The sequence below is a fragment of the Candoia aspera genome, chromosome 13 (genome assembly GCF_035149785.1).
Source record: "Candoia aspera isolate rCanAsp1 chromosome 13, rCanAsp1.hap2, whole genome shotgun sequence".
In the NCBI taxonomy this organism is placed as follows: Eukaryota; Metazoa; Chordata; class Lepidosauria; order Squamata; family Boidae; genus Candoia; species Candoia aspera.
The window spans coordinates 7,727,689-7,752,666 of NC_086165.1; the positions used below are offsets into that span (position 1 = coordinate 7,727,689).

The following is a 24,978-nucleotide window of genomic DNA, read 5'->3' on the forward strand; positions in this document are numbered from 1 at the left end:
AATACATCCCAAAGAAAGAGAAAACCAAGAAGGCAAAGTGGCTGTCTGCTGAGACACTAGAAGTAGCCCAAGAAAGAAGGAAAGCAAAAGGCAACAGCGATAGGGGGAGATATGCCCAATTAAATGCAAAATTCCAGAGGTTAGCCAGAAGAGATAAGGAATTATTTTTAAACAAGCAATGCGCGGAAGTGGAAGAAGACAATAGAATAGGAAGGACAAGAGACCTCTTCCAGAAAATTAGAAACATCGGAGGTAAATTCCAGGCCAAAATGGGTATGATCAAAAACAAAGATGGCAAGGGCCTAACAGAAGAAGAAGAGATCACGAAAAGGTGGCAAGAATATACAGAAGACCTGTATAGGAAGGACAACAATATCGGGGATAGCTTTGACGGTGTGGTCAGTGAGCTAGAGCCAGACATCCTGAAGAGTGAGGTTGAATGGGCCTTAAGAAGCATTGCTAATAACAAGGCAGCAGGAGATGACGGCATCCCAGCTGAACTGTTCAAAATCTTGCAAGATGATGCTGTCAAGGTAATGCATGCAATATGCCAGAAAATTTGGAAAACACAGGAATGGCCATCAGATTGGAAAAAATCAACTTATATCCCCATACCAAAAAAGGGAAACACTAAAGAATGTTCAAACTATCAAACAGTGGCACTCATTTCACATGCCAGTAAGGTAATGCTCAAGATCCTGCAAGGTAGACTTCAGCAATTCATGGAGCGAGAATTGCCAGATGCACAAGCTGGGTTTAGAAAAGGCAGAGGAACTAGGGACCAAATTGCCAATATCCGCTGGATAATGGAAAAAGCCAGGGAGTTTCAGAAAAACATCTATTTCTGTTTTATTGACTATTCTAAAGCCTTTGACTGTGTGGACCATAACAAATTGTGGCAAGTTCTTAGCAGTATGGGGACACCAAGTCATCTTGTCTGCCTCCTGAAGAATCTGTATAACAACCAAGTAGCAACAGTAAGAACAGACCATGGAACAATGGACTGGTTCAAGATTGGGAAAGGAGTATGGCAGGGCTGTATACTCTCACCCTACCTATTCAACTTGTACGCAGAACACATCATGCGACATGCTGGGCTTGAGGAATCCAAGGCCGGAGTTAAAATCGCTGGAAGAAACGTTAACAATCTCAGATATGCAGATGATACCACTTTGATGGCTGAAAGCGAAGAGGAACTGAGGAGCCTTATGATGAAGGTGAAAGAAGAAAGTGCAAAAGCTGGCTTGCAGCTAAACCTCAAAAAAACCAAGATTATGGCAACCGGCTTGATTGATAACTGGCAAATAGAGGGAGAAAATGTAGAAGCAGTGAAAGGCTTTGTATTTCTAGGTGCGAAGATTACTGCAGATGCTGACTGCAGTCAGGAAATCAGAAGACTCTTAATCCTTGGGAGAAGAGCAATGACAAATTTCGATAAAATAGTTAAGAGCAGAGACATCACACTGACAACAAAGGTCAACATATGGCTGCGAGAGCTGGACGATAAGGAAGGCTGAGAGAAGATAGATGCTTTTGAACTGTGGTGTTGGAGGAAAATTCTGAGAGTGCCTTGGACTGCAAGAAGATCAAACCAGTCCATCCTCCAGGAAATAAAGCCAGACTGCTCACTTGAGGGAATGATATTAAAGGCAAAACTGAAATACTTTGGCCACATAATGAGAAGACAGGACACCCTGGAGAAGATGCTGATGCTAGGGAGAGTGGAGGGCAAAAGGAAGAGGGGCCGACCAAGGGCAAGGTGGATGGATGATATTCTAGAGGTGACGGACTCGTCCCTGGGGGAGCTGGGGGTGTTGATGACCGACAGGAGGCTCTGGCATGGGCGGTCCGTGAAGTCACAAAGAGTCGGAAGCAACTGAACGAATAAACAACAACGGCCATCTGTTGAGGATGCTGCAGCAGTGGGTTCCTGCAATGGGGCAGGTGATTAGGCTTACCCTGCTGTGATTTTCAAACTGCCACCATAGTGAGATAGAAATTTACACAATTTTCATATAAATAGCATACATGTTTATCGGGGGGAGGTTTCTTACATCTCTTTTGAAGTAGCCATTAATGTATATTGGATCTTGGTGCTGAACCAACAAACTTGCTTAGTATCTGTTCATATACTTGTCATGCCACTATATCATCTATAAAAAATTCCTTCGAAACCCACAAGGGATAAAGAGGTGTTATTTGACTGGAGCCTGCCAGAAGAGCTAGCTGAAAGGAGAAAATGATTGTCCCTTGACTGAGAGCCAAGCCAAGGCTCTGCAACTCATTTCAGGGCCAGAGGTTAAGCAAGTATTCAGCCAAATCTTGATTCTTAGGATTGATCAGGAATACAAGAATCATGGGGGAAGATTCAAGTGTTCTCACTCCTACAAATGTGTATTTGAGGGGGAAGGGAGACTGGGTGGCTGAATTCTATCTATGATTTGATTTTAATTATTGACCTTTGTGAAGAAAATGATTCTGCAACTATGCAGAGACTGAACTGTCATGTCCTGCATGTGTATCCAGAGACCCGAAGACCCTGTGAGCAAAAAGGACTACAGTGAGGTGATAGGTAGTTGTTTTACTGAGGAAGCAAAACAGCTAAGTTTTTAGATTGCCATATATAGCCTTCACAGAACCTGGAAGATGAAAATATATAAATGCACCCTAAGTTATTGTTGCCACCCCCATATGGAGCAGTTACATTCCGGTAACAATCATGAAAAAATAAAAACAATATTTTTTTTCCAGGCTTACCTGCTCCAGTTTAAAGATATGTTGGTTAAAATAGTGCTGTAAACGTTCATTTGCAAAATTAATGCAAAATTGTTCGAAGCTATTACTTTCATAATCTTCAAAACCAAAAATATCAAGTACTCCAATGGACAAAGTCTGGAAGACAAAGAAAACAGACATGCTGCATTTAATACTTGAACGTCCTGGGTCATGTAACAATGAGGTTGCTATGGCATTTGCAACTGTTAAGTCAATGCCTCCACTGGTCACAAAAGGTCAAAGATTCCTGCCCAAGCCTTCAGTAGATCATAGCCCTATGAAATTCTTTGAACCTCGGCAATGGAGACCATGTGCTTTAACTAATCTTGAAAGGAAGTGCACTCCTGTATAAAATACATCACTAATTACCAGCCCTTTTCCTCTTCCCATACTATTTCTGGCATTATGCCTTTTAGCCTACATCTAAGAGAAACTGCAATTACCAGGAAGCATATTCCACTAGACAGACGGTCAATAGCCAGTGGACGGGTGTGCTACTAATCACAGCAGCTATTCTCACCCAGAGTAGAATTTAAATAGAATGATAAATGCCATAGGCTTTTTTCCAAGACAAGCTAACGCAGGATTTGTACTGGGCACAAAAATCATATACTACTATGATGCTCAAAAGCTTTTAACGTTCGTTATTGGTCCCCAAATAGTCACATTCCCAGATTTTAAGGCTGAACTCTTAGCTATTTCTATGTGATGTAAGGGGAAAGTGTTTTGGAACCAAATAGGATTCTTCAGATTTATTTTTTGAGTAATTAATTTAGAACATTTGTGTTTGCACTTTCTATGCATTCTGCCATAGAAAGAGATTTTAATATTTTTTTAATGAACTTCTCTGACTTATGAAGGGGCAAGTATATACTGGCAGAAAAGAATATATATGAGTTAGACAAAATTAGAGAGCCAGTTTGGTGCAGTGGTTAAGGCATCAGGCTCGAAACCAGGAGACTGTGAGTTTTAGTCCCACCTTAGGCACAAAGCCAGCAGGGTGACCTTGGGCCAGTCACTCTCTGTCAGCCCTAGGAAAGAGGCAATGGCAAACCACTTCTGAAAAACCTTGCAGAGAAAACTTTAGGAACTTGTCCAGGCAGTCTCCGAGAATCGGACACAATTGAACAGATTAAAAATAAAAAGACAGCATTAAGAGTTAGCAGTTCTTATAATCTACATGCAAGCTTTTAATGTAAAAAATGCAGATGTAATAGAGTGAAAAAAAAATACTGGTGATTTTGTACCAGAGATTTTATTAAAGCTTTTAAGAAGAGAAAGCAACTTGGTGGGTGGAGTGAAAAAAAACAAATGTTTTGATATGCAATAAAAGCTTATATAACAAGAAAATCAAATCAGAACATACTATATATAATTTACTCTGCAAAACAGCAGGTTTCTGTGGTATATAGCGTCATCAGCATTATATATGCAAGTTTTATATTAAGTTTGAACAATGACCTACCCTAAACTTGAGCAGTTGGGATTTATTTGCAGTCTGCTAAGTGCTCAACATTATAGTTATCTGCTTGGGGTGCATTAAGTGCATGACCCCAATTTGATTGGTATAGGCAGAAAAACTATGCATTAAACACTGAACAGTAAAAAAACACTGTGAGCCTACAGCATGACATCTGAAAATAATTACTGTAATCTTTCCAATAAAACTAGAGAAAATGGAGGAATTAATCCTATGTCAAGAATACATTGCAATAACTCAAACCACGCTCAGCAAACAGTAATCACTGAGGCACAAAAGTGATCTACATTTAGCCCAGGAAGAGACTGGGCTGGATTGATGGCTTTGTATCAGAACAGGCTTCCATATGTAAGACAGCCTTTCCCTTCATTCAATGCCTTCATTGCATCTAATACTAATAAAGTTGTGTGAGTACAAAAGCCAGCATGTGGAATTCTTCTAGAATATATACATTATCAGTATCAGCACCTGTGTGGTTCAAGGGCATTGTGCCCCTTTGTGAAGAGTGATGACAAAGGAGGCAAGACAGTTGCCCCAAGTGGACAGGGAGGGGAGATGTCATCCAGCTTTCTATCACTTGGGGTATTCCTATTCATGAAAAAATGCATAATATGGATCCTCAACAAAGACATTTTGCTTCCTGTATCAAGAGTTAGCTCCATGTCTGTGAAATTTTGCCCCATAGTGGATGGCAACTCAATTATTAATTGAGTAATTTTTAATTTGTAAGCTGCTGCTTCTTAACAAGAAGCAACTTACAAATTATAAACAATTCATAATTTAGTCTCTGGTTTACTTTCAACATTAACTTTCAGTTGTCGGGTCATTTAATTTCTCTAAAAGTTGGCAGGCTTATATGTGATTGCTTCTTTTTCATATTTTAAGGGGCAAATGCTCAAACAGACCTTTAAAAAATACCTGGTTCTCTAAAAATGCCGCTTCTCTGTGATAGTATTCTTAACCACCCTGAGTCACAAACCTAAAACAGATGACATTTTAATTCCTCCTTTATCAACTATACGTGGAATGTTCTTGATGAAGACATACCTTGGTGCTTTCTTCTAAGTCCTTGGTATTCAAAAGTGCATGGTTAATTCTAAAAACAATCCAATCAAACAGGGCACTGTACAATGATTTGGCCATGGAATTTCGTACTGTAACAGCCTAGAAAATCAAAAGAAATCATTAGAAATAAAGCCAAATACTAATTATGCTGTTTTAACATCTATTTTCAGCCCCCCTGGATTATTGTCAATAAGCATTCACACATACAATTTTATTTCTCCAAAATAAGGTAGCATATGCTGTGCTCTCCATTTTAGCCTCTGTTCTATGACTGTGCATGTATATTGTTGTAAGTTCATATAGTTTCACTTTATGGTTGAATGACACTTTAAAATTGTGTCATCGTAGTATCTTTGAAGTGGAACAAATGCATTCAAGGTGGAAGGAAAACAGAAGGAAGGTAGCAAGATCTAGTTTTGATTTTATAGAAGAACAGATGAAGTCTGTGCCCGCTCTTCCCTCACTGTTTTCCATTCTCTGAAGGGAAGAGCTTATTTTAACAATAACAGATTTCAGAACTGAGTTCTCATTGTGATTAAATACAGTATAAATGTTTCTCATTAGATACTGCCGAAGTTGTGATACAGAATACAACATTTAGAACTTCAAAGTATCTAACACAAAATGACTCCAAGCAGCTAAAAACGTGATACAATTTGGTTTATTCAGGTTCTTTGCACCAAGACAGAAATCTTTCAAATGTCCTATATGAAGGCCCCAGTTCATCTGACTGTGCACCCTAAGTGAGAATGTGCTCACAGAAGGAAGCTACAGAATGGCTGGGAAAATAGCCTCCTGAACAGCAATAAGCCAAACAAGTCACACAGAAAGGCCTGATTACTACAAAAACTATAAAAATGCACACATCAAGCTTGCAACAAGAGGGTAACTATCCTATTACCTGTATTTCCTTAGAGAAGCCTGTCTCATGTTTGGAGAGTTGGAACAAGTTGGAACATCCTGTTCTCTATCAATCATATCTAAACCCACATAACTATATTGACAAGCAAGAAAATAAAAACAGGAAGAGAATATTTGCAAGTCTAGAGGATAATTTTCCATACTTCGGCTCCACCAGTTAATAGAATGTGTTGCTTTCAGTTTTTTTTTCCTTGTAGGTGCCAGAAATGTTATGTTTTCATGCAGCCTGCAGAAAATATGTAGGCAACTAAAGTCAACCTTAACCTAACAGAGTGGGTTAGCTATACTGTTGAATGAGCACTTAAAAATATAAACAGATTTTTTAAAAAGTAACATATGGCTGCCATATTGCCTTCGCTTCCCTCCTGCTTCTTCATCTCAGTCATTTCTTCTGTTTCCTACACTGATGTCATTTCTTACATTTGTTGCTAATGTAGTGGCCAAGGCCAAATAGATACGAGTGACTCATAAACGATATATTCAAGAGTTTGGTCCCAAATGTGTCTTAATACAGTTCTGTTTATTAATATGGCAAGTTGCAAAACCATTTGCTTCTATGCAGACGAGAACCTCTTTCCGTCTTAGAGGACAGAGTCTGTATTTTACATTTTGCTTATTCAGTTCTCCCCCTCAAGTCTAATTTCAAAGGACAGCATTGTATCAAAACGTCTTTTGTAACAACCAGATCTTCATTCCAGAGGTTCATCTTTGGCCAAGAACAGCTAATCTATACAACTGTTCACAGTGTACCATCTACTAGGAAAAGTACATGTTCTTATTTAGCGTCTTATTGGTTTGATAAATTCCAGAATGACAGCAAGTTGTAGAGCACTAAGTCAACTGAACGAATGTAACGCACTGCATAAAGTGCGAATGTGGGTAGGATGTGGCTCCTCAAATGTTTTTGTGAAACAAAATCCTTCATTTCTGGGCATATTGGTTAAGGCTGGTAAGAGATTTACACTATTCATCCCTGCGCTATGAGAAAGAAAAGACAGGAAATATTTTGTAAATTCTAAAGCAATGACTTATGTTATCACAAATGCAGTTTAGTGGGTCTGTTCTCTATTGCATCAACAAATCAATACCAGAAAAATTTCTCCCTGGAAGCTTGCCTGGAACATCTTAGGTTAAAAGCTGGATGAGCTCTCTGCTAACTGGTGTAGATCTGGATGCATGATTTATCCAATAAACAGCTAAAATCCATACACAATCATGAACTAATAGAGCTGCATATTGTTAGGTTCTCTGATAGGTCTATTTATTTACTAAAGTGTCCATGCCGCTCAATTCCCATAAGCTCCGAGCAATTTACAAAGAATCAGTATAAGCATCCTATAACAGGAATAGGGAATCCATGGCCTACCAGATGTTGCTGAACTAAAACTCCAGCAATATCAAGCAGAACATGTGTTTTCAGTGTCCATCATGAACATGAAAAAAACAAGCAGCAGGCAGTGATTAGAGCAGGGGAAATAAAGCACTGCTTTGTTGTATGCTTCTAGTTCAACCGGAACTCCAAGTGAATTCCAGTTCAGTCAAAGGCTTATTTGCCTATTTTTACTATAGCTCACAAAAAGTAAATGCCATTTGTATTACTGTGTCAAATTATGAGAGAATGTCACATGTTTAATTAACATTACTGTACTGTTTTATTTCTGATGCTGAGATGTTACTGTTTGCATTTACAAAGTCAAAGAAGTTGACTTTATGTGATGACTCACATGACTCATCAATACACTACAGGAAGTCCTCACTTAATGACCACAATAGGGACTGAAACATTGGTTGTTAAGCAGTGTGGTCCTTAAGTCACCAAGACTGGACCTGATTTTGTGACCACTTTTATGATGATTGTTGAGTGAATCATGAGTCGTTAAGCAAATCACCACAGTTGTTAAGCAAATCTAGCTTCTCCAATGGATGTTTTTTGCCAGAAACCAGCAAAAAAGGACTGCAAATCGTGATCATGAGACCACAGGACACTGCAACTGGTTGTAAATGCGAGCCCGCTGCCAAGTGCCTGAATTGCGATCATGTGACTGCAGGGGTGGTGCAACGGTTTGCGACGGTCGTAAGTGCAAGTACAGGTTGTAAAGCACTTTTTCCTAGAATCCCATCCTCAAAGACAAATGTAATCTGTTTGGAATTCCAAACACAGATTATATTTGTCTTTGAGGATGGAATTCTAGGACAATCTTATTCCCTAAACTTCAACATTGTAATTTTAAGTTACACATGGACTTCAACTGAATTCCAACTTCACTTTAGTCTCAGTTAAACATATTAACAACTTAAGGAACTGAGATAATACAGATTTTGTTACATTTTACATGGATAAAATTATTATAAATGTAACTTGGCAATAAACATAATAGTTGAGCATAAGACACTGAAACAAAAAGATAGAAATACATGCTACCCGGATTGGAGCTGTAACATGAATATCTGGCTAAATGAAACATATTTCTGGAATGAGGAGTAAAGAGATGCACATAAAATATATAGCAAACAAAACCAAAGAAATGAGCAACAGTTGTAGAAAATAAAACATGGAAGTCTGCAGTCAGATTCCAAGTTTTTACTCCCCAGACTAGAATCCATTTATGAAATTCAGCTATCCTGAACTGTCTGATGCTATTTTTTTCAGCTTGTCATCTGCAACCATTTCACCACCATCCCTCAATGTTCCAAGAATATGCAGACATTTCTAAAAAGTCTCATGTAATTTTCCACGTTTCAGATGACTGCTACACATACCTCTGCCAATTTGTATGGTAATACAAGCTTTTCTCCTACAGTCACTGTTTTTCTTGTAATCAGTGCTTCAAGCAACATTTCTTCTTTTACCTAAAAGAAATCATAATTTTAGAAACATATAAAGGTTTCAAGCCCTGGAAACAGAATAAATAGAACAAGTATTTTTCTATCAGTAACTTGAGGAATACCTGTATATTTTCACTACCACAGACTCACAGAATGCCTTTACAGAAAAAGATAATCCATAGTTACTCATGACTTGAAGCAGGAATTAAAGTTTTGGATAATCTTAGGTTTTTTTAAAGGTATCTTGGAGAACAGTTATGACTAAGAAATTGTGGCTAAATAAATTCATTCATGCTTATTCTCAAAATATTCTTATTTATTTAAGATGCTTTAATCTGTCCTTCCTCTTAAGATAACAGCATAATTAAAAATAATAGGAATCAAAATGTAAAATAAAAAAAAATACCAACATAGTACTGTAGAAACAGAAAGGTCAGGAGCACAAATTAAGCTCAAACCAATGTCTTGGCAAATGAGCCAATTTTAATTTGGTGTCAAGGTGACTGAGTGACGGATGGCTGTCTGTTTTCAATATGTAGAGGATTCCAGAGAAAGACCATAGAGTATTTCCGTTACTTTCACCAGGGTACATATAGTGAGATGTTACTCTTGAGGACCCAGAGCACCATCAAAATTGCCAGTGTATTATACATTTCAACATGGCAATGAGAGGAATAATGATACAATTTCATTTATTTAACTTAATTTAAATTAATTCTAATTTAATTTTTCACCTGGCCTGCCCATAATCTTGATTGTACCAATATTCCAGGTGCAAATTCACTATACATTAAGTAATTCTAGCAAAGTAATTAATTCACACAAAAGTAGTTTTGCAATAGAAGTGCAGCACACAGAAGAGCAGGTCTTTTCACTGTTATTAATGTATACCCTTTTCTTGGTGCATTTCTGACCATTTATATAAGATGAATGCTACCCGGTATGTTAAAAGTTCCTTTTTTATCAACTGTGGCTCATGAATTTAGTAATGGCACATCTTACGTGAGACTAGAAGAAGAAACAGCACAGGTGTGCCTCCTACACAGAGCTACTCTCACATAAAACCATATCTAACAATTTCCTCTTGTTAGGAAGGACTGAGGGGGTGGAGAGCTAACTTGCAGTGCCACAAACAAGGCAATGGCAGGTTGAGAGACAACACTGACACTATACAAGAAGGAGTCGGCAGCACTAAGTGAATTCCCTGGCACCCACCAGACCCACAAGAGCATCTTTGCCTCCTCAGAAGGCAAAGATGCACGGTTTTGGGTTAGTGGGGCACCCCAAAACAGAAAAAGCAGCTGTCCCTTGCTTCAAGACTACCAGCACGTATAAAAAATACACTTAAGGTCTGTGCAGAAAATATTGAGCAGACTGTATATTTGGAGAAGTTGAACTCCCTTGTGAGTTATGATTCACTGAAAGGATTTCTGTCCAGTTGGACACAAATTCACATTCCTCTAGCACAGTATCTGTAAAAGACAGCATTTATTACACACCACTTTCCTGCAACACTCTCTGGCTAGTAAAATAAAATGCAACACAGTGTCTCAAGGAATACTTGGCCTCCCTCTCATGATTGCAGTTTTGTTCCAGTTTCAAGCTGGCTCATACAAGAAGATTTTGCGAACCTTTGACCTTGAATTCCCTTTCAAAAAGGCAACGAGGAACGTACAGTGCTTTAAATGATTGCATATTTCACAGCAAGAGATTTTCAGCAAGCTCCAGAATGCGTATATGAATATAGTTCTTTGGGAAAAAAATATTCCCATTATTTAACATAGGTATTTAATGAAAACTGTTTCTTAGTAAGCCATATGCAGCAAAGGACTTTAGTGACAAAGAAGATGCTGTAACGTAGGTTCAAGATCAACCAATTAACTGGCTTCTGGTGCCAGATGATGAGAAAAGTTTTCTGTCCTAAATGGGCAGTTTAAACAATACTGAAACAGACGGCCATCGCATGAGATGCATTTTGCAAATTTCTGTATTCGTACCTTTGCCTATCTAACATGTTGATCCCATCAGATCTGAAAATGCACCAAGATCTAATGCTGAACCACAACAGGCACCCAGTCGTCACATTCATCCACAATGGCAGTCAGCTTTTCCTAAGCGAGGTATATGTGATACACTGTACCGTATCACATTCCGAGGGGAGCTTCAGTAGGTGCTGGACTTTTTCCCATGCCTGCCCTTCCTTCCTTAATTCCCATTCCTATATGAGTCAGCTCCAAAGTTCTCACCACTCATAAGCACTAAGACAGCTCTCCATTCCTATGGATAAAGTTTTTCATTGGTAAATAACCTTCAAGCTGTTTACATAAAATTTTGTTCTAGAGGTGGATGAGACTGTCAAAGCACACGCATATGCCTATGTGGATGAAATCTCAGGTCCATGTAAGAAGTGCACAGTTGCCACCATTTACTACTGTCAAGCATAAACTACACCAATTGAGCAGTAGATGGTTTCTTCAGTGAAAAAGACCTGAATATTTTTGAATGACAACTTGACAGATGTACCGTCACAAATCCAGCTTTCCAAACTGAAGGATTTTAAACATTTGGTAGCCCAAATAATGAGGCTCAACACTTATCAAGCAGATTATGATAGCAAATGAAAAGACTAGTCTTCTTTTACTAGTCTCTTTTATAGATGTTCGCTATTCCAGGCAGAAAAGCAGAGATCAGGTAGCCAGGCCCATGCAACAGGAAGCCAAAAAGGACTGACAGTTATTTCCCTAGGATTGACATAGCTATTTGAGAGAAGCAGATTAAATGCGGCTTTTTAATTTTTTTGAAGCTAATCCTAATTTGAAACCTGCTATTAGAACTCTCTTATGCTCTTATTCAAGGATCTTCACTTTTAAAGCTGCAGCCAAAACTACTTGATATACGTTAATCAATCAGTGCCATTCACTCATGTGATCTAAAGACCAAAGCAGCGGAATCTTCCCACAAAATCCTGATCTACTGCATGTCCCTTACCAACCTATCATCCACTTAGGTCATAGAAAGAGTAGTTTTCATTTTGTTTTAATTCTGGAAATTGAAAATAAATGGATGTGCAATCGCATTTTTTAAAGTTTGCTCAACCTTTGAAATCAACTCCTGGTTTCACATTTTTAATTAAAATATTTTTATATCCTTCACATGAAAATGTTCCACAAGGAGCCACTTTCAACCAATTCTACCAAATATTCACAACTTTTTGCACTTTTTCTTTTACTGTATCTTTCTTCCTTTTTCTAACTTCTCTTTTGTCTTTAATCTATGTAAAAATCTTCTCTCTCTCTCTCTCTCTCTATATATATATATAGCCAGAGTTCATGAATCAAAATTAATATTCTGAATTAACATACCCACTTGATTACCCAAACCTTACAAAAGTTTATTAAAAGTTGTTCCAATAATGTCAGTGAAACCTCCTACAAAGTAAACATGAATAAATTGGAGGTATTATTTTATGGAGGAACATTTTACTTCACCTTATCTTACTCAAGAAACTAATATACTATCAATATGAAAGCCAATAACTTTCATATTTATTTTTATATATTACGTAGAAAGAGACGAATATGTAGAAGACAAAAAAAAGTGGATGGCTTCTGTCCAAATGTCATAACTTACCTCTAGTAACTCTGAGACAATAGGCAAGACTTCTGGATTACAGATATCTATGGAATCATCTCGGTAGGTTTTCTTCTTGTAACAGATGTTACCCAAATGTAATATAGCTGACAGAAGGGAAAAAATCCTAAGGGTGTAAAATAAGAACAGTGAATGGAAGAAACTAAATGAAACTAAGGTCACTGAAATGTTATTACATATTAATAAAGTTGGCATTTTTGTATCTTCAAGTTAAGCTACATCTTGATATATGCATGTGTTTCCTTATATCACATATAAATCAATTCTCATAAATTAGATAAATACATAGGCAAAGCAGATTTTCCTGTTTTTCCATATTTGTTATATGGGAGCAATTACAAAATGATGTCTATAGTTAATAGGGCAAAAATAGTTAATATGGTTACCGACAGACTTAATGTCATGTACAACAAGTGTTTGCCAGATCAATTCACAGTGTCTTTCTAATGAAAAATAACAACTTACTGCTTGCGAGTTTTGGGAAGAAAGCCCACCATCTCCATAGCTAGCTGCAAACGTTCAAAATCGTGCTTCAAGTCTTCGCCTTCAACAGAGAAGCAATCCTATGGAGTCCAATACAAGGAACATTAGAAAAAAATAGGGATCAGTAAATTATAGGAATGTTAACAACGCACTATAAAGTTCAATCTGTACAACACCGGATGGTTAGCAGGTTTTTTAATCAGAATAATTGTCACACTGTATTGAAGTCCATTCTCCATACTATGCTTCACAATGTCATGTAATATGAGAAACAAATTTAGTTATAAATAAGTAGTGCAGGAATTGCCAGCTGAATAAAGGATTCCTAAGATAACTTAAGGAAAAACACATGCCGGGATAGGACAACTTCTGCAAGCAGAAGTAGGTCTAAAGGAAGAAAACAACTAGGGATTCTTCCTAGACGCCTTCCATCTTTGGAATAATTATTGCCGTTCAGTTTGTCTACATGGAAAAGTAAACACAGCTCATACATACGTTAAGTGCTCTGCAGCTAAAAAATCAAGTGGGGAGACAAGCTCCCAGTATCTTTCCCCATTCGACTGTCTCTTGAATTATACAGGATTTTTTCCTTGGGATTATAGAGTGTCGACTCATCTATCACTGCAAAGCCCCAACCTATAGAGTTACAGGCTGCATACTTTACAGTGTTTTTAATCATTCAAGAGTAGACATTATATTACACAACATCCTATTCAACACAGTGGGCTTGAACACCAACAGTTATTTGAGGAATCTGCAAAATGTTTTTTAAACCAAAGCTAAACTAAAACTAAACTAAACTAAAACTGAAAGAGCCAGTTTGGTCTAGTGGTTAAGGTGCTGGGCTAGAAACCAGGAAGCTGTGAGTTCTAGTTCCACATTAGGCATGAAAGCTGGCTGGGTGACTTTGGGCCAGTCACTCACTCTCAGCCCAACTCACCTCACAGGGCTGTTGTTGTAGGGAAAATAGGAGGAGGAAGGAGCATTAGGTATGTTTGCCACCCTGAGTTATTTATAAAAATAATAAAAGGCAGGATAAAAATTAAAATAAATAAATAAATTTTAGAGTCCAGTCAACACTCAACTTGCACCCTAGCACTGCATTCCATTTTTAAAAATAAAACTACATGTAAGTATCAGAGAGAATTTCTATTTATATTATTTATACCTTGCCTTTCTACTCAGGATTAATAGACATGTGAAGCTAATTGGGACATGACGTAAGTGAGCTTCATTCTATTCTCTGCAGTTCCTCAAGACAGCATTTCAGCTCTGCATGTTTAATTCATATGTGGTTGTATCACTGTATGAACACTGGGACAGATTTTTTTGGTTTTATAAAACCTGTTCTGTATAGTTTGGTAAAACCACTGCAGAGGACTGCAGGAGTCCATGTCTCGCAGGAGGATGTTTCATTTCAAATTAGGGATGGGCAAGCTTTTTAAATTGGGGGAACCAGGGCTTGTGAATTATGCCATACATTCCCATTTCCAACATACATATTCTCTAAGGCTTCCTGGCTGGAACAAGATTAAGCTTCTTCCCCATTCCCCATGCCCCATTCCCACTGCTGCTATAAGGAAAGGACAAACAACCAGCTGTTCCCCATCACTAAAATGGTACTTTTGGCAGCAAAGAAAAATAGGCACCTATTTTTATCCTAAGGTGTGGGATTTGCAGCACTTCCTTCCTATTTATATCTATTTATTCCTGTTTTGAAAAGAAAAGAAAGAAGAACTTAATGGGCTCGAGGATTCATTGAAGCTTTCACTACTGTAAGTATTTCACCTAAGCACCTTTTTCACCTATGTTTGGTTTTCTGTTCTGTTAATTCTTTGAGAGCCCCCGTCTCCTAACTGTTAGTTTGTTGGACTACATTTCTGAAAGTTGTTCTTGTTAAAACCTATTTTTGTCTCTCTTAGGGTGCTACTCTGCCTAAATTAGTCATAAACGTTATTTCCTGTTAGGATTCCAAATGCAGATTGGAGGAAATTTTTAAACCTCCTTTCTATCTGCTTTTTGCATCCCTAGGTGTTATTTTTCCAGAGAATGAAGACATTTATTTTGAAGTGCTAGAAAATTACCTGGAAGATTCTTTTTTCTCGCAGATTTGTCATCTGTTTATCAAGATAAAGCTTAAACATTCTGTTCTGATAGCAGAACACAAGTTCATTTCTACTCCCTCACACCATGCAGTGCCAGGCTAGGTTAACATTAGATTGCTCATCATCATATTTATAAAAATTATGTGAGGTCCTTGGTGCTCTCCAAGCTTGGTTGTTTGCCTGAAGATGTTTCATTACCCAACTAGGGAACATAGTCAGTGCTAGTGATGTCACCTAGTTAAGTAATGAAAGGTCTGCAAGCCAACAACCAAGCTCAGAGAGCACCAAGGACTCCACAGTTAAACCCTGAGCTACAGATATTTTTTTCTATTGTAAAAATAATGTTTAAAAACAATTTTACTAAAACCAATCAACCTAAACAAACATCATCACTTTCAAGCAAAAATCCGGGTAACATTTTAACACTGTAAATCTATAGATTGCATCAATGAGTTGCCTGGTACATTTATGGAAGGGCTACAATCAGTTAAGAAAAGCAGGAAGGGTTAATCTAATGGATATAATTACTATTCCAGAATATATGCTAATCAATCTTTTCCAATCTAGTGTCCTACAGATGTGATGATTTACAGCTTCAAGTTTACCATGATCTCAGGCATGCCGGCTAGGAATTAGGAGAATTATATTCCCAAACATCTGAAGGTTGAAGAAGGTGAGTTTATCTCTAAACATTATTTTCCACACACACCATAAAAAGATGCTTTTATGGGGCTGCCAGTTCTGCAGAGCTGTGTATGAGCTTTTTATTCAGTCTGTGAGCGCTGAGCAGGCAAGAGGGCCAGAGTATAGGAGACCCTATTTTATGTGGCAAGGATGTAAATCAAGCTGAAGAGGAAAAAAATAGTCACCAAGAACAAAAAGAAACCACATGAAGAAAATGCTGAAATACCCAGCAAATCTGGCAGCTAAGTCCTAGAGCAATAAGGGAGCAGGTAGAAGAGAAAAGATGAGAGCTGGAGTCTAGAATATAAAGCAGGCAAGAGGCTTTTAATAGAAAAACTCAAAATAGGTCAAGGATAAGGATAGCATTTACTATCACTGTGCTAATATAGATAATACTTTAAGGGTAGCCATCTTAATTTCTAGGCACCCCAAGTTTGAAAGATAGGAAAAAGTTTTATAAGGCTTCAGCAGTATAGGACAAACCTATTCCAACATCACTCTGCTTAACTGAGCTATATTCAGTGTCAGCCAGGCTAACAGAAAAGATGATTTCCCATCTATAGCTTCCTGCAATAAATCCAACTCAGTTCCAGAGAGTTGAATTGACTGAAATCTTTAATAGGTTTGCACTGAACCATTTGCTTCTTCTGATTCAAAAACAAGTATTCTATTGAGCCATCTAGTAATTGTACTTCAAAAACAATAAAATGGAAATGGAAAAAAATATTCTCAATAGGAATGAAATAAAACATTAAGTATGCATATACATTGTATTTGTAAACAAGTTAGAATTGTTGACATGCAATTAGAATGATCATGCTTTCTGCAATAAAATGGAATTATACAAATATTAAAAGATCAAAGCAAAGTTAATTCAAATTAAATAGAATTAAAATGATTATTTTCCAGTTTCTTATTTAATCCTTTTCTCCCTTCACTTTACAAATTACAATTTGGTCACAACTTGGAGAGGCCTCTAGGAATTGTTTCCAAGGCTATTATTATTATTGGCATTTTTAAAGATTGAGCTATAGTTTTATGCTAGCTATCCAGAGTCACTATTGAGAGATGGGCAGCCATATAAATTGATTTAATTGATAAAATAAAATACAGGTAGTTCTTGCTTAACGATCATTTGTTTAGTGACAGTTCAGACTTACGATGGTGCTGAAGAAAACGACTTACGACCGGTCCTTGCACTTACAAACATTGCAGTTCTCTCGCAGTCACGTGATCACAATCTGGGCACTTAGTGACCAGTTCGCATTTATGACAATTGCAATGTCACGTGGTCACATGATCGCCATTTTCAACCTTCCTGGACAGCTTCTAGCAAGCAAAATCAATGTGGAACCGCGATTCGCTTAACAACCATGTGGTTTGCTTAATGTCATGGTGATTCACTTAATGGCCGAAGCAAAAAATGTTGTAAAATCGGGTTGGATTTGCTTAATGACCGCTTCGCTTAGTAACCAAAATTCTGGTCCCAATTGTGGTCACTGAGCGAGGACTACCTATATAGCCCTGAATCTAAGGTCAAACAGATTTACTTATTTATTTTACTGATGTAGTCAGTATTTACTTATTTACTGATGTAGTCTCTGGCTGTATTCACATAATAATAGGCCAGGGTTTTCTAAGCCACAATTAACTGAAGACAGTGCCAAAGTGGCCTGATTTACTCATAAGGCTCAGCCATAATGGATGGATTTACACATCCTGCTAAACCAAGAATGAAACAAATAAAACTCATGTGAACCAGGCCACCGAAAACAGGTAAGATTCAACAAGTGTTACATGGATTTTAAATCAATACATTGCTCTTTAGAGAATATACTATACTAAATATTCTCTTGAAGACTTATTCTGGACAAAGTTTAATTATCTGTGTTTTGAAAAATAGGACCAAGGAAAATGTTATAATCAATTATATTTGCAATATCCTATGGCATGATAATAATATCACCCCACTTTTAAAAAGTTCACTATACAAAGATGACCTTGAAAACTACCTAAGACATTATCAGGCCCACAACTGCTGTGCATCGCTTAATCAAAAGGAACTGATTCTGCATTTGCTTTGCACCTGGGAGCAAAGCCTGAAGGCATGAAAGGCCTGTCACCAGTAACCCAGAATGGATGGATGGATGGATGGATGGATGGACTTGTACTGACCGGCTCAGAGTCATAGTAACAGTCATCCCAGCTCTGTTTAGGGGGTTTCTTTGTCATCTGAAAGCAAGGCAGATTGGGTAAGTAGCATTCCAAATCCCACACAACAATCTCTTTCTACTTGTCTTCTGTTTCTGTAAACATTAAGTGTCAGGTTTTCCCATCGCAGAAATGTGTAACAGCATTCCTCTGTGTTACTGTACTGTTAACCTTGCTTTGAGAAAGTATACACCATGCAATTTCATCATGTTACTGAAGAGCCTTTTCATCTTATAATTAATCTTTGGAGTATACTATACAGTGCTTTAGCATTTCTGCATCATTTAAGAATGTTCCATCTTATGTATTTTACTCACTACCCACAATTAGGTGAGGTAGGTCAATTTCAACCTTTTTGATAAAGTGCTGGTGAAGAGGCAGGCAACTCTCTGATTGGGGTGGCATACAAATACTGCAAAATAACTAACTAAATGACTCCAAGCCCAAGAACCTTATATGCACTCTACAAAATCACCAGCACTGCTCTGATTAATTTCCAGTATTAAAAACCAACTATAATGTTTAATGGTTCTACAATCTGAACTAAAATTAAGATTCCCATCTTGTTAAAAGTAGTTTTATAAACTTTTCAACAAAAGTTCTCAAATACTTATTGTGACCAAATAATAAGTCATTTAGGTAAAATCAGAATCTAAAATTACAGTTCATTTCGTAAAACCAAAGAGATAAAGGCCAGACATTAACTATTGCCAGGTTCTCTGGGTATCCATCCTAGGAATCTTCTTAAACAGAGAAACAAAACAAAATTTAAAAGTTCTACTTTTTAAAATTTCAAATATACCTATATCACTCCTTCAAGTGATAATTCAATCACTATTAAGCTATCTAGGGATCTATTTCCCAATCCCCACTCCTTTCCCACACATAATCTCTTTCCTACTGAACCAATACACAAATGTGGAGGGGAATCACTAGCAGTGATCTCACATTATCTTATACTGAAAAACCTGCTGTGCTTCATACCACTTGGCTAGTAGAAGGAAAGTAATTTAGGATTCAATCTTAAAAATATTGTATTTAATAATGTTATATAATTCTAATGGCATATAGGTAAAGGAAGCATCTTAACCACCTTAACTGTTCTTTCATCTGGGTTCTATTGTATTCAGAACTGTTGAGTACTCATGAAAACAAATTGTACAAATATTATGAAACGTTAGTATAAGATGCAGTATCTCCACAATTTCAATTATTTACAGGCAATTGGGATTAATGGACATTTGTAAAGATATAAAAATATCGTGCTACCAAATGAATTAGGAAAACATGCAAGTTGTTTAAGATGTGTGAACTTGTGAAAATAAAATTATAAACCTCTATTAGCTGTTAATATTTAATTTACTTGGAAAATTATATATTCTTTAGAAAAACTATAATCCAAAAACATTTATTTCACTATTGTACTGATTAATTGCTTATGTCATGAAATCTCTAAGCAGATGACATTAAAATTAGCTTTAAAATAGCACTGCCAGAAGAGAATAGTCCATTCCTCTACAGACAAACACATGCACCCACCACAAAGCTGCTTGTATATTCCCACCTGATTAAGGTAGTGATATTCATCAGGCTGTTTAAGGTGAAATGCAGATTTCTCTTCGTCACTTGCTCCTGCCAGCAGGTAATAGAATACATGGTAGTTCCTGATAACAAATAAAAATGTATTAGAGTAACAAATGAGTAACTAGCTTAGAGAACAACTGGAAGTATGTACATTACCTGCGTATCAGGAAGGAACTACAAAAAAGGTGATCTATTTATATTTGAATTTCATCACCGCCCATCTCACTCAAAGAGTGATGAATCAAGAGCATGGTATACTTTGCATTGTTGGAACTCATGGCTGCAAATATAAAAACTAAACCTGTTACTAGCTTGTCCCTTGTCTATTTCCAAGGTGATTATAAAAGAAAATAGAATGAACAGCCAAAATAGGAAAAAGGGCTCCAAGATTCTTCACTGAAAGATGTGTAACACAGATGTGTAAGCAGGTTCTTACTTCTGACTAGTAAGTTCTGTACAGTTACTCATAAACCTGATCCGTTTTTTGGGGGGTGGAGGGTATTATTTTTCAGTTTTCACTATAATGGAAGATATATGCTGAAAACCAAAATTTCCCAGGACACAAGCAAGTAAAAACCAGTATTAACATGGAAGATTTTCATAAAACGGTCACCATGATAACAAATAGGTGTCTTTTAAAAATCCTTTCAGCTATAATAGCATTTCCCAACCTTGTGCTCTCCAAATGCGCTGGACCAACTCCTACTGTTTTGCACTGCATAGACATAATGGGAAATATAATCTAATCGCTCTGGAGGGCACCAAGTTGGAGATGGCTAAATTAAAGACACAGCAGCTAAATCATGAGGTTTTGAAAAGTCAAATACAGTATTCCATTTGGGAAAGATGGAGTTAGGTCAGATCTTAACACGAACTTCCATCTTATACACACAGCTTGTGGGGCAGGGGTAAGGACCCAGCCCTTCTTGACCCACCCTTCTTTTTCCTGTCTCCACGTAACAAGCAAGGACAATCTAAACTAGAGTGCAGAGTCAATAAACGACTGCAGCATGTATTTTCCTCTTACTGCCTTGCACATTTAACAGTCTGCAAGGAGAATCCATTACGAAGAACAATGTAATTTCTGAGCAAGAAACTGAACCGTTTGTGTGAGCAACTACTCTTAACCTGAAATCCTTGCTTAGAGAATTCTGGAGGTAAATTTCCAGGAGCCCAGTGATTTCATATTACGATTTATTAGTAAATGATGTGGGCAAGCTATTAATTATCGAAGAAGATAAAAACTGAATTGTATGAACAAGCCCCCAAAGCTGGGGCGTGAATTAGTCAGTAATAAGTATGTCATTCCATATTTTGGGAGAGAGAGAACCATCTCTTCCAAAATGTGGGATGCAGGCCTGCCCACACAGTTTATAACCCAGTGTAATAATTATACTCTGAAATTCTAATAATTGTTTTGATTTATCTTCCTTTATTTGTTCCAGTACTTTATATGTTACTTCATTCGTTACTCACCTTTCATTATGTTCCTGATAGACTAGTCTGGACTTTTCTAGTAGATACTTTTCAACGTAAGCTCTAGAAGAAAAGGTAATGACAAAACATCGCACGCTGAGTTTAACTTTCATGGGGAAAAAGCCCTAATTCATACGAGGGATGAAAGAATTCTGTGCATAAGGGTAGTTGTATCCATCTCCCTCACTTTCATATTATGTTAATTATTAAGATTAATAATTGATATTCGTGGCTCCATTTTCCATTTCCCAAAAGAGATATATCTGCAAAATTTGGGGTTCATTTGGATTGTGCTGCAAAAAGTGATGAACTGATGATTCACTACATTATGGTGATGTAATCTTTCCATATCAGTATTACAGTACTGCATCCATCCTGGAGCTTTCTAATTCTATAGTCTTGACTCTTAAATTTTTACTGATATACACAATTTCTAAGTGGTATCCATGTATTAGAATGATGGGATATAATTTTTAATATAAACAAATACCCAGAAGACCATGGAATGTAAGTCATAAATGCAAGAAGCTCACTTTTTAAATTATTTTTATAAATAACTCAAGGCAGTGAGAATACCTAATACTCCTTCCTCCTCCTATTTTCCCCACAACAGCAACCCTGTGAGGTGAGTTGGGCTGAGGGAGAGTAACTGGCCCAAAGTCACCTTTGGTCAGCTTTCATGCCTAAGGTGGGACTAGAACTCACAGCCTCCTGGTTTCTAGCCCAGCGCCTTAACCACTAGACCAAACTGGCTCTCATATATTTAACAGATAAAGAAAATGAAAAGCATTTTGCTAAGTCACTGTAAAAGTAGGAGTTTCCTAAATGCACAAAACTTCCTTCAGAAAAGGAGATAAAATTCTTAACAGGCTTTTATTTACCTACCTGTTGCAACACCATAGCAAGATTTATTAACACATATTCTATACTAAATGAAAGGTCAGATGAACTTAACTTCCTTAGAGCCAAAATCAAGGTACTACTGCTATTCCTGATATCTCAACAACCATGCATTTTATAGAAAGATTCACATCTTAATGCTTTCTGACTGATACACCTGGTGGGCCAAAATTGTTCACATCTGATGATCCTAAAGATGTGACAGCAGAAAAAACACAGGGTGTAGCCATCAACAAAGTAAACAGCATTCTTACATCCTGCCTGCCTTTAGAACTCCAGGAAGGTAACAGACTATATAAAAACTGGAACTATGACAATGTACTGGCCAGGTAATCTATTGATTTTGTTTCCTTGTTTCTAACAAGGAAAAGCAACAGACCGAACGAAACTGAAGCAGAGAAGAAAGGAAAAAAATGTCTGGCTCTATGTCTCATCTTTATTCAGGAAAGCAGAGCTTTTACCAGGAAATTAATAGAACTGGAAGATTTTAAATGGCGCAAAATATAGCATGATAATCAGACTGGCCTTTCAAAAACTGGAATTCTGCAATCCCAAATATTTTACAGGATAATGCCACAGAATATGTTCGGCTGTTTCAGAAGCTTTTCTGCTTTAATACACTTTAAATTATAATAGTTCCACAAGATTGTCAGGTAACCATAAATCTTTGTGCTGGTCATTCTTCTAATTGAGCATAACATTTTCTGTTTAAAACCAGCTTCTACTTCCCATTTCTAAAGCCTGGACTCAAGTTGCTAATTAATAAAACATTAGTGGGAGCAATCTAGAATAGCTTATTTTCTGATTTGAAGGCAAGTACCTTAAGTTAGGGGTCCTTTATTCGCTTTCATAAATTATAACCGCCTTGAAAAACACATTTGTTTCAGATTCAAATAGTTGTGAACAATGTCTATTGTCCAAGCCAGAGCCCAAGTAGTCCAGAGAAAAATTTCTAAGTGGATAATGGACTTTGCTCAACAATTTTCTATATCAATAAATTAAAACACATTTCAGAGAATTATCTTTTCCTTGTGATTAAACAGAAAAGTTGTTGTGATGGAAAGAATGTAAGAAGTTGCTTTCCTTAAGAGAAGATACCTATATCAAGCCAATTATTTCTCCTACATGACATGCCCACATCTTTCCCAGACAAGCAACTAGAGCCCAGATTTACACAGGATGTTTTACATTCTAATCATGCATATAATACTACTAACAGCTGCAAACCATTCATGCCTAAAGCTCTTTAGTCACTGCACATTGCCACTTACCCACGCACAGTGCCAGTCTCCTGATAATTTACTTGAATAAATTTGCCAAAGCGACTTGAATTGTTGTTGTGTGCTGTCTTTGCATTCCCAAATGCCTGTCAAAATAGGAAGAGATGTAAGTGTTGAAAACCTACCCAAACCATCCACTGCCGAGGTAATATGGAGATGAGGATCTGCCATTTCCTACGTTCCACTGGCTTGCATTATGTACTCCACCAGAAGCTGAGTTCAGTTCAAGGGCACTGCAGCTGGCTAAGTCCAGCAGGGTTGAACGGGAGTGGCACCTTTTCAAAGACGCTAGAGAATAATCTGACCACAAGAGAGGAATGAAGCCTAGTTCCCCACTCTGAAATTATGCCTCAATTGCTTCAAGATACAAACCAGATCTAATGTGAGCCTCTGATGTGCGTTATACCCATGGTGACCGGGGAAAAATCCTTGATTGTCTTGGTGGCCCTGAAATCACAATCTGCTGCTGGCCCATCCCCAGGGAAGACAAACTGAAGTCCTTCAGCATAAAAAGTCTGGACAGGTTCATCACCAACCCAGCAGCTTGGAGGGGATGATGCTGTGCAGCAGAGGAGAATGAGCCCCATTCACAAATAAGGCCTCCTATCTAGTTACCGAAGGGATAGTGCCTCTGGCAACTTGCAAAGCCTTGCTAATAATGATTTGATGTTGAATCATGACCAAATTCAATACCAAAGTACAATTTAATTTGGTAAAAATAATATGCTTATTAACAGAAAGCATACATATCTCTTCTTTCATTTCCCTACAAACATCTGTTTGGAAAAGAAATAACAAGTAGCAACAAGTCTGACTTCAAAAGTATTTGTGACAAACTTGGAACATAACATAAAAGGGACTCTAGAGCACAAACACAGCTGTAGTCAACATTCCCAGCATTAAACCACGACATGGTTTGGATGCATATACTTCTTGGAATTTCACATACTGTTGGCATTAATACTGATTATCATAACAGGCAGGCATCTAAGGGAATGTTATCTGTATCTATATATCTATATTTAAAATAATTTTTCAATTCTTATGACTTAAAAATTCAGAAAAAGTTCTCATCTCTCATTAAGATAACTCAAGCACTAGCTTTCTTTATAGTTTCCCTATGTTATGCCCTCTTTCTGCAGAACCAGACCCTAATCATGTTCCTGATTGTAAATCACAAGGAATTGGTTTCAAGGGAATCTGGAAGAATCTAAGAACTTCTATGCTAAATTAGATTTGCTAGTAGGCAAGTTTGGAAAAAGCAGGGAATATACAGATAGTATTTTCTGTAATTCAGTATCTCTTTTTACCAGGAAAGAGACATTTAGGATACTGTTCAGCTGAGTTCCAGCTCATCAGGCAATATGCTTCTACTGTTGTATCAACTTTGCTGTGGGAATCAGGTCAGTGCTGGCTAAGAAAACTACACACATTGAAAGATCACCTGCAGTTCCTATGCATGCATTCAGGTCTTCTATAATTATGAGAAAAAATATAGCTTGAGCTGTAAGACATAGGAGATACTTTTAGGACCAGA

The 24,978-nt window shown here is 37.3% G+C and overlaps 1 protein-coding gene across 1 annotated transcript in view; it reads right to left on the reverse strand.

Annotated features, from left to right (window-relative positions):
• The window catches only part of MYO9A (myosin IXA), a 107,150-nt gene that overhangs the window by 48,715 nt on the left and 33,457 nt on the right, over nucleotides 1-24,978 (reverse strand). The window contains exons 3-11 of the mRNA XM_063314255.1: nucleotides 23,433-23,527; nucleotides 21,262-21,324; nucleotides 19,766-19,865; nucleotides 18,166-18,222; nucleotides 13,184-13,281; nucleotides 12,698-12,824; nucleotides 9,002-9,091; nucleotides 5,303-5,419; nucleotides 2,758-2,892 (exon numbers count right to left, since the gene is read on the reverse strand). Of these exons, the coding sequence (XP_063170325.1) occupies nucleotides 2,758-2,892; nucleotides 5,303-5,419; nucleotides 9,002-9,091; nucleotides 12,698-12,824; nucleotides 13,184-13,281; nucleotides 18,166-18,222; nucleotides 19,766-19,865; nucleotides 21,262-21,324; nucleotides 23,433-23,527 (882 nt within the window). The remainder of the gene's footprint in view (nucleotides 1-2,757; nucleotides 2,893-5,302; nucleotides 5,420-9,001; nucleotides 9,092-12,697; nucleotides 12,825-13,183; nucleotides 13,282-18,165; nucleotides 18,223-19,765; nucleotides 19,866-21,261; nucleotides 21,325-23,432; nucleotides 23,528-24,978) is intronic.